At 45.8% G+C, this 9,884-nt stretch overlaps 2 protein-coding genes across 2 annotated transcripts; one reads left to right on the top strand and one right to left on the bottom strand.

Moving 5' to 3' along the window:
• The first annotated feature begins 956 nt into the window (after positions 1-956).
• Positions 957-6,859, top strand: LOC120670669 (U-box domain-containing protein 35-like). The gene is made up of 10 exons (XM_039950824.1): positions 957-1,112; positions 1,403-1,620; positions 2,393-2,514; positions 2,632-2,753; positions 3,511-3,707; positions 4,298-4,614; positions 4,718-4,819; positions 4,910-5,320; positions 5,569-6,321; positions 6,410-6,859. The coding sequence occupies exons 2-10, from the start codon at positions 1,425-1,427 to the stop codon at positions 6,590-6,592; spliced, it is 2,403 nt and encodes an 800-aa protein (XP_039806758.1). The 5' UTR covers positions 957-1,112; positions 1,403-1,424; the 3' UTR covers positions 6,593-6,859.
• Positions 6,860-8,053: 1,194 nt separating this feature from the next.
• On the bottom strand, positions 8,054-9,609 carry LOC120670672 (homeobox-leucine zipper protein HOX2-like). Its single transcript, XM_039950828.1, has 3 exons — positions 9,364-9,609; positions 8,971-9,257; positions 8,054-8,852 (listed from the first exon to the last, which is right to left on the bottom strand). Exons 1-3 carry the CDS (start codon positions 9,491-9,493, stop codon positions 8,427-8,429), a joined length of 843 nt encoding a protein of 280 aa, XP_039806762.1. The 5' UTR covers positions 9,494-9,609; the 3' UTR covers positions 8,054-8,426.
• Positions 9,610-9,884: the final 275 nt, after the last annotated feature.

Genomic DNA, 9,884 nt, shown 5'->3' with positions numbered 1-9,884 from the left:
AAATTAATCATGTCATTTCTCACGCTGAAAATGCACATAATGGACCAACTGTTTGCAAAATTTGTAACAATCTTTTAAAATTCTAATTTGCGTGCTGACGAAAATACCCCTGGTAACAGTAATTCACAGCGGCAATCCTGTGAGACCTACAATTTTCCACGACGAGCTTAACGGCGGCCAGCAGGTCTACGTGGTGCAGGTACGACGGCGGGGTCGTCGTCGACGACGACGGCGGAGCGCCTGGGCAAGGAGCCAAGGACGAGGTCGCTGCCCACCGCTCGCCGCCGGACCTGCCAAACCTGAAACCTCGCCATCAAATCGAGGCCATCCATTGCCCAGCCTTCCAAGCAATCGCTCCGTGGCCGTGACCCGTGAGAACATTGGTAGCAATCGACGCTGTCCCATTCCTCTCGCGTAGACTTCGCGGTCGTCTGAAACTCTGAATCCAACTTCACTTGGCTCATGCCATGGTGTGGTATCTTTCTTGGAATATCTGAAGGCTGCTGGTCAAGGCAGCTGCTGCATTTGAATAGAATTTAAGCGAGTTGCCAATCATGTCTGTCATCGCCGTGGTCACGAAGGGGTCCCGAAACAATTAAACAAAACGCAACAGGACGAGATGATGTATGATTATATATTCTTTTTGGCTAATATCCCTGAGCATGTATTTCATATGTATGCTTATATATTCAGAAACTCCTTCGGACAGGACCTCAGCAAAGCAAATTGACCGCCAAAAGACAGCGGGTTTTAAATTCATAATATCCAAGACGACGAATGCTATAAAAAAATTAAGATCATTTTCAAATGATCTTAATTTTTTTTGAAAATGATCTTACTTAACTTGTTTTTTTTTTTTGAAACTAACTTGTGAGCCCGGCAAATTTTGTGCCTCGTCTCGTCTACACACACCACACACGACGCTTCCTTTCCGCGTGTAATTATTCGGTTCCTACCAACTAACTTAACTGCAGAGCTGCCTTTAGCCGCCGATCCGAACCTGCCGACTCGCCACCTCCCTCGCCGGTCCCTGATTCCACGCTGGCTCCTCTTGACTGACTCCGCCGCGGGCTCCCTTCACCCTCCCCTCGCGACGCCATGGCTCCTCCGAGGTACGTACCAACCTGTCTCGACCCTCAAGATTCTATCCTTTGATTCTCCTCCGAGATGCTGCCTTTTCGTTGTTGTTGTTGTTGTACAAGTCGTCTTCAGTGAGTCCCCGCCACACGGAAGGCGGCAACTCCAGTCCTGTTCTTCACCTCGGAGTTGCCACCGTTTCTCTGAGTTTTTTTTTTTTGCATTTCCAATTCCTTGCGTATTTTTCGGAAGGATTGATTTGGGGACGAGCCAGGCGGGGGGAGGAAACTATTTTTTTTCTCCCCTGACTGATCCTCTGTAACAGTGCCTAGGACAAGGAAGGGGAGATGGAGATCGAGGAAGCCGCCGGCGAGATGGAGGAAATGGAGGCCCCCGCCTTCAGCACGGTGGCGGTGGCGATCAGCGGGAGCAGGAGCAGCAGGCACGCGCTCAAGTGGGCCCTCGACAAGTTCGTCCCCGAAGGGAAGGTCCTCTTCCGGATCCTCCACGTGCGCCCGGCGATCACCATGGTGCCCACCCCAAGTGAGCCATCTTCTCCCTGGTTGATTTCAACTGTAATCAGCAATTCCTCCTCCTATACATGCAGTAGCAGTTCATGCGGTCTTCAGGGAAGAACGCAGTTCTTGTATCAAACTGAATTTTTAGTGTGAAGTTCTACTAGTCTTTTAAAGAAAAAAGAAAAGAGGAAAAATCGGGAGGAGATATGGTTTGTGATTAAGGATTTTTTTTCTAACAGGAGGAGGTACTAATTGGATGCTACATCGTAGAAGTGAATTGATTAAAAATGTTTAGTCAACGCACAGTATGTGGACTTTCCATTGCAATGTGGGATAAAGTAACAGAATAAGCCTTCAGATTTTTATTTGTTATGCAAACTATATATTGCGATGCCAATACCCGCTATTTCAGTGTTGGAAGAGGACATAGCTTATGAACTGGCTAGTTTATCCAGGATACCCAGTTTCCACCTTTTCTGTAAGGACTGTACCCAAAATGTCTATTAGGTATCCATTCATGCATGGTAGATAGGCTTAATCCACTGCTAACCATTAGCACCAGCTATGAACAAATTTCGTTATTGCAACACCACACCAACTATGTACTGGCAACTGAACTCCACGCACTGCACAATTAGGCTGTATGATTCCAGAACCTCTTTTGTGGCCTTGTACATATGATTCGAGAACCTCTGCACGAGTAGGTGCCAACAATATGTAATTATGACTGTACCTGTTTATTGCTTTGATTCCAAATCATTAGAGTACTAACTGGTTCCTTTTTCTCCTTTAATTAGTGGGCAATTTTATCCCAATCTCACAAGTACGGGAAGACGTAGCATCTGCATACAGGAAAGAAGCAGAATGGCAAGCGAGCAATATGCTTCTTCCTTTCAAGAAGATGTGTGCTCAGAAAAAGGTTGGCTTGCATAATATATGCATTACACTCCTGCAGTTAATATTTTGTTTTGAGATCACTTGTCCTTGAACAACTTATTAATCAATAACATATTTTTATTCTATATCTGGTGGACAGGTAGAAGCTGAAGCTGTTTTACTTGAATCAGATGATGTTGCTGCTGCAATAAGTGAAGAAATAGGAAAATTCAATATTTCCAAATTAGTTTTAGGTTCTTCATCAAAGAATATATTCCGAAGGTAAGTTCATGTTTGGTATTTATTTCAACAAATGGCTATTTTACTGCACATTATTGATCAATATATACATGACCGTATATGCATGTTATCCAGTCCTATAGTCATTATTTTGATTAAGTGAATAAGAGGAGCCAGCACTCAAGTATGAAAAAATCTAATTTGTGAGGTCAGTGCTAACATTTGACACATGATACTCTATCCACACTAAACCTGGTATGAAGTTTCAGTATTAGTACATGTGCATTAGTGTTCCCTGTGATTATGATTTATGAACAAGTCACATGCTAATAAGATTGACTAATTGAACAAAGTAGTGCAAAGGCTATAAATGTTATGCTGGTAGCTGGTCTATTATGATTAAGAAGTCTTGAGAAAAGCAAAGATTTTGGTAGGATGATCATGCCGTCTTAATTATTGTCCCATCTACTGGCCTACACCACTTGCGGGTTCTATACAAGTACCTTATCATACAAGTTTTGAGAAAACTGGCAAAGAAATAATGTGAACTGGACAAATAATCAACTAAAGGGCATGAGTACTATAGGGCAGATATGTGAGGAGTGTACTACTGACTTGTTTTACCGCCATTGTTAAACCATAGCTGTCCACCAAAAAGAGCGGTGATAAAACTGAACCATGAATGCTGAATCCTTACACCTCATGCAAATAAAGTAATAAAAACTATGGAATTGAGGTAACTTAGATGACAGTTTAAAAATGATCAACCTAAGTGTTTCTAAGATGCATTACTTTTCAGGAAACTCAAAGGAAGTAAGACTGCAACCAAAATCTCTGAGTCCACTCCGAGCTTCTGTACAGCATATGTTATTTCAAAAGGAAAACTTACATTCGTGCGCTCAGCTACATCTGACGTTGTTGAAACACCTCGATCCATATCTTCTTCAACTGTTTCTTCTCCTAGTTCTAGAAGTCTTTCCTCCTGTGCACCTTCAGGTAATATACAAGTACACAATTTAATGTTAATGTGAAAAGCTACTGTTTGAATATGATGAGTTTGACTTCTCTAGAGCTATGTCGCTTAAGAAAACTGCCAGTTTTGTTTCTGCCTGCATATTGAGGTTCAGTATGCTTTGGTGTCTGGATATCAAAATTTTTTTATTTCTGGTACTGTTCGAAGTGCTTTATTCTAAAATCTAAATATTTTTTTTTTTGGAAACGAACCGTGCAGGAGAGCTGCCGATTATATTAAAAACAAGATGAAAGCTCAGAGCTATACAACAAAAAGGAAAAAACGTAGAAGTCTAAACATACAGACTGTAGCACGATGCGCGATACTCGTACTTAAGATGGAATTTATTTTATGAATGTATCTATCATATTCGTAGATTTTAATCACCCTGCATTAAAATGTTCTCAATCAGAAGTGACGTACTTTCATTCAGGAGAGCGATGCATTTGGGCATTTGTTATTTACATTATTCATATTTTTTTCTCGGATGCGAAGGAGAGCTCAGAGCTGCATGTCATTATTTACATTATTGTATTAGTGTAGTATAGTGTACTAATCATTCTACCAACTACAGAATGGGGAGACACATATGGAACACCAAATGTATCGTTCCACCAACCTTCCCTGCCATTGCAGCGCAGCCAAGCACTGGCAATCATAAACAAGTTGTCAGACAGGAGAGCTAGCTCAGGCAGTGTTGCAAGCGAGGTCTCTTGCAATGAAGACACAGCCCTGACAAGTTCACACTCAATCGTATCAGAGATGCAGTTCAGTAGTGGTAGCAGTGGAAATTCTATGTACAAGAGCTTCCACAGAGATAATTTGCCTGATAACTCTGATCAGGCATCAGTTTCAGAAATTTCAGAAAATGTTCACCATTCTAATGATCAGGTATTCCCACACCTTAGGGAATACAGTAAATTCTTCCTCGGAGAGAGTAGTAAAATATCAAATTAAAAGAAACTAATGTGTTTTGTGAACTTCTTCTAAGCAGGATGATCTCAGGCTTCAGATTGAAAGGTTGAGGGTTAAATTACAACATCTTCATAAGCTTCATGAATGTTCTCAGCACGAATCATTTGACACCAGTCAAGAAGTACTGTCATTGAACCTTCATCGTAGGCAGTATTCAAAAGTCATATAACATAATTGGTCTAACGTTTTCATGTTGCATCTTTCTTAATAGCTGAAAAAGTTGCGCACTCAAGACATTGAAGATGAAATCAAGCTTAAAGAAATTCAACTGACAGAGGACAGAGTAAGAAGATTGGTAAGAAAACAGGAGATGGAAGAACACGAAGCAGGGAAAGAAGCTGAATTTAAGCAATGCTCTGATCAAATTGAAGAAAAACACAGCTATAATGACCAAGCTAATGAGAACGAAACAGGAAAGAAGATTGCAGGATGCTCTTATGATGAATATAATAGGTATAAATGGGAGGAGATTCAGGCGTCAACGTCATCATTCTCTTCTGCTCTCATGATTGGTAAGGGGTCATATGGCACCGTTTACAAGGCGAAATTTCACCATACAGTAGCAGCTGTCAAAGTATTGAACTCCCCTGAAGGCTGTGGAAGTCAGCAATTACAGCAGGAGGTATTCTCATTTTCCTAACAAAGTGCAACTTATATGAATAGTAGTAAAAACCTTCTCCCTGTATCACACAATTGCTGAACATTCCTCTTAACTTTGTAAATGTAATCACATATATTGCATGTTGATTAGTGTAAATGTAATCACATATGTTGCATGTTGATTAGTGTTTGCATCGATTATGATCTGCTCGTCATCATCCTGACATAAACTGCTTCACAATCTAAAGGCATCAACTCATCTTGTTTCAGCTTGAGGTCCTTGGTAAAATTCGTCACCCTCACCTGCTGATGATGCTTGGAGCATGCCCTGAACATGGTTGCCTGGTTTATGAGTACATGGAAAATGGTAGCCTGGATGACATGCTGCAACGCAGGAATAATACGCCACCATTGACCTGGTTTGACCGTTTCAGAATAACCTGGGAGGTGGCCACTGCTCTGATGTTTCTTCATAGTTCCAAACCAGAGCCTATCATCCACCGTGATCTGAAACCTGCAAACATATTGCTCGACAGGAACTTGGTTAGCAAGATAGGTGATGTTGGCCTATCAACTTTGCTTCCAAGCATGGGCCAGTACTTGTCTACAATGATCAAGAACACTGCACCTGTGGGCACGTTGTGCTACATTGACCCAGAATACCAAAGGACCGGTGTGCTATCCATGAAATCCGATGTTTACGCGCTAGGCATTGTGATCTTGCAGTTGCTGACAGCAAGATCACCGATGGGCCTTGCGCATGTTGTGGAGACCGCACTAGAGGATGGTTGCTTTGTTGACATACTTGATGCATCTGCTGGGCAGTGGCCTTTGAATGAGACACAACAACTGGCTGCTCTGGCACTCAAGTGCTCTGAAATGAGGCGTAAAGACCGGCCTGACTTGAATGAGCATGTTCTTCCGATACTGGAGCGACTGAAGGATGTTGCAACCAAGGCCAGAGAGTCTGTTCTTCAGGGTCACACGGCACCTCCAAGCCATTTCATTTGCCCCATACTTCAGGTCTGGAATTGACATTTTCTCTTTGTCAATTGTAGTGGACATTTCATAGGACGTTTGCTGAGATATTTTCTCTCCAATAATGTTTCAGGAAGTGATGATGGATCCATATGTTGCATCAGATGGTTACACCTATGATCGTAAGGCGATTGAGTTGTGGCTGAGTACGAACGACACGTCCCCGATGACCAACCTGCGTTTACCGAACAAGAGCCTGATACCAAATCACTCTCTTCGTTCTGCAATCATGGACTGGAGGTCGAAAAGCAAGTGATGCATCCTTTTTTGCTGGAGCAATTGCTGACTTCTCTTCCAATGAAGATGTCAGTTTTTTTTTTCCTTTTGAAATCTTATGGGGAAGTAGTCTCCAGAAAGGGTTCTAGGTTATGCAGCTCAAGCAAAATGTAAAAAAAAAAATCGTCTGATAGCATATATAGCTACCTCGCTGTCTTAATGAAACATTTTTATCCTTTCCTTTGCAGATAATGTGTTCGTATGCCAGTAGTTAATACCGATTAGCGATTACCATGACTCATCATTTGATCCTGACGGTAGCTTTGAGTTGTGCATATTGCTGCTGTTTTACGCAGTTATTTTCACGAAAGGAAGAGTTGCCATGTTCAGTTAGACTGTCCTCTTTCGGAATGCTACCAGTTGTTGAGGAGGAGCACAACATAAAAGGCGATAGCAAACTGTCGATCAACTAAGATGGAGTAGGTATTGACAATATTCTGGGGACAGGTGAACCTTTCATAATAACATGCATCAGTTTCAATATGGATGCAAAATATTAAAACAATGAAACAGTGGTTAAAGTAAAGTAAATAACTTTTCAGAAGACAGTAAAAGTGAACAAATCAGCTGCATGGGCATGGTTAAATGCTTAAAGCCACAAAGAACAGCTTTGGTACACGCTAGGTAGTAATGTTTTAAACCTGGGATTCTCATGGAAACTAATTTCGCAGGAATTTAACAGGAAACAATTCAACTCTCGTAGGTATCTCAAAAACTACGCGAGTTCCAAATAGGATCTTTTCTTTCTGTTTCTAGGCACTCTTGGCATCCTGAGTACAGTAGTTGTGTTAGGTCAGCCCTCCCTCTTCCACTGATTGGCAGCACAAGTTGTTCATGGGAAGACTGAAAAGCTGGAGGCAAGCTTTCAATTAACTTTGATCCCTGCAGATCGCGTAAAGATACAATTGTCGGTTGAAAAGAACTTGCCCCGGGCCAAACCCAATCAAGCAGGATCATAGTCTAATCACCCCACTTAAAGCTCTGACCGCGACTTTAACCTGTCACTGATCTTCAGATTTGCTTTCGATTAAAGAACACGAGCTAGCTCATATTTTTATCTGCAGTTACTACCAACCTTTCCTGTTCATTGAAACCGTATTGAATCGTGCATCGCCGTCGCCTAATCTCAGTTTCAGGTGTCATTGTAGCAGTGAGATTTGGTTGGGACTGAAGAAAAGCAAGCAAGATGTTAGGTCTGGTGCGTGGATTACACAGTGGAGTATACTGTAAAAAAGAAGGAAGAAATGATTCATCAACAGAAATGGATGCCGATGCTCAGTTTCAGGTGTCACTGTAGGAGTAGTAGTAAGATTTGGTTGGGACTGGAAGAACAGGAAGCAAGATGTTAGGTCAGATGTGCAGATTACACAGCAGCAGTGTTTTTTTTAAGAAAGGAAGAATGATTGATCGACAGAAATGGCTGCCGATGCTCTTGTTGGGCAAGAAACTTGTAAAGATTTGATTTCCATTAACTTTCTTCACCAATCAATTAGTACAATCAATCACGCTGTTATTTCACCAACCAGCAGATTAGGTGAACTGGTTTACACGCCGTCCAGGAAAAAGCAGACAGCCATCTTTGTTTGTTGTTCATTCTTCTTCGTCGTCGTCGTCGTCGTTTTCAGAAACCCAGCTGATGAATTAATCGAAACGAAAAGAAAAAAAAGGAAACCAAAAGAAAATCTCCTCTCCTGATTAATCGTAATTAATTACTGCGACCGCCACCTGCGAGATCCTAATCAGAGCTTGTCCTGCCTTCTAATCAACCGTCCAATCGGTCGATCCATCGCCTTGCGAGATCGATCCGCTCGACCTTAGAACAGCTCCCTGGTGACGAGCGGCGCGGCGGCGTTCCACGTGCTCTGCCCTGTCCGTTCGACGGCGGCCGGGAAGAACTGGCAGTGGCTGGGCACCACGTTGCCGGCGGCGTTAGATTTGGGGTGGCATTGCTGCGGGTGGTTAGCGGCGGCGACGCGGCGGCAGGACGGGCACATTGTGAGGGTGGCGGCGGGGGAGGCGTGCTGCGCGGCGGGCGAGGGCGCGGCCTTGAGCGCCCGGAGGTCGGCGAGCTCCTTCTCGAGGCGCTTGTTCTCGTCGGCGAGGCGCTCGCACCAGCGCTTGAGGTACTCGCAGTCGACCTCCGTCTGCTTGAGCTTGGTCCGGGCGCGGCGGTTCTGGAACCACACCTCCACCTGCCGCGGCCGGAGGCCCAGGCGGTTGGCCAGGGCGACCTTCTGCTTCTGGGGAGGGAAAAAACGATGGAGATCTCGATCAGCTATTTCATTCGCCCACGGATCATCATGGCGCGGCGGCGGGGAGAAGAGGAGTAGTGGAAGAAGAGGAATGGAGAGGGCTTACGGGGTTGAGCGTGCTGTGGGTCTTGAAGCAGTCCTCGAGCACGGCGGCCTGGTCCTTGGAGAGGCGCAGCTTCTTGCGGCCGGCGGCGCCGTCCGCGCCGTCCTCCTCGTCGCTGCGCACGCCGCCGGAGCCGGTGCGCTCGAGCTCGCGCTCCCTCTTGTTGTCCCCGCTGGCGCCGCTGTCGGGCGACGTGGACGCGCGCATCGCCGCGCGGTCGGGATCCATCATCGCGGCGGCGGCGCCGTGCTGCTGCGCGTGCGCGTCCCTCCTCGTCATCACGCCCCCAACTGCGTCACCATCATCAGAAAAATCGCGCACGACGTCAGCACACACGTCGATCCGCGTGTCTCGATCGCTCTCGCGACGTCCGAGGGAGGTGGGGCGGCGACTCACCGACGGAGCTGAGGGCGGCGGCCCAGGGGGAGAGCGCGCCGGAGGTGGTGGAGGAGGAGAGGCTGCCCTGGGAGGAGAGCCCGAGGCTGAGGCCTAGATCGAGGCTGCCGCCGCTCTGGGGCATCATCATCCTCTTCCCCCCGCCGTGTGTTGCCGTGGTACGTACGAGGAAGACGCCGGAGTGGGGGAGGGAGGGATGGCGGCGAGGTGGGAGAGCTGGGGGTCGGTCGATGGCAATGGCATGCGGCGGTGGCGGGTGTATAAATAGGCAGGGGGAGGGGAGTCAGCTGGGAGGGAGGGAGGGAGGGACGGGTGGCTGGGGCAGCGCAGCGATGCAAATGATGAGCTGGGCCGTGCGGGTGGAGTGGATCTCCGCTCCGCTCAGCTCCGTCTCTCTCCTGCCGCGCACCGCAATTATTAATGGAGGCTGGAAGTGGAAGGATCCTCATCATCGGTCGCGGCCATGAGCGATCTGCTCCAGCCGCTTTGACCCGGCGCCCTCCCGGAGCCGATCGAGCCTG

This window comes from Panicum virgatum, chromosome 4N (genome assembly GCF_016808335.1).
Source record: "Panicum virgatum strain AP13 chromosome 4N, P.virgatum_v5, whole genome shotgun sequence".
Lineage (NCBI taxonomy): Eukaryota > Viridiplantae > Streptophyta > Magnoliopsida > Poales > Poaceae > Panicum > Panicum virgatum.
The sequence above is the reverse complement of the archived record's forward strand: the minus strand, read 5'-3'. Positions and strand labels throughout refer to the sequence as shown.

What these genes read in the sequence shown, in the direction of transcription:
- LOC120670669 (XM_039950824.1), top strand. Translation starts at nt 1,425, where the DNA reads ATGGAGATCGAGGAAGCCGCCGGCGAGATGGAGGAAATGGAGGCCCCC. An exon ending in TTCACCATTCTAATGATCAG is followed by an intron (nt 4,615 to 4,717) that starts GTATTCCCACAC and finishes TCTTCTAAGCAG; the next exon opens with GATGATCTCAGGCTTCAGAT. An exon ending in GTCAGCAATTACAGCAGGAG is followed by an intron (nt 5,321 to 5,568) that starts GTATTCTCATTT and finishes ATCTTGTTTCAG; the next exon opens with CTTGAGGTCCTTGGTAAAAT.
- LOC120670672 (XM_039950828.1), bottom strand. Translation starts at nt 9,493, where the DNA reads ATGATGATGCCCCAGAGCGGCGGCAGCCTCGATCTAGGCCTCAGCCTC. An exon ending in CGCCGCCCTCAGCTCCGTCG is followed by an intron (nt 9,258 to 9,363) that starts GTGAGTCGCCGC and finishes ATGGTGACGCAG; the next exon opens with TTGGGGGCGTGATGACGAGG. An exon ending in CCCACAGCACGCTCAACCCC is followed by an intron (nt 8,853 to 8,970) that starts GTAAGCCCTCTC and finishes TTCCCTCCCCAG; the next exon opens with AAGCAGAAGGTCGCCCTGGC.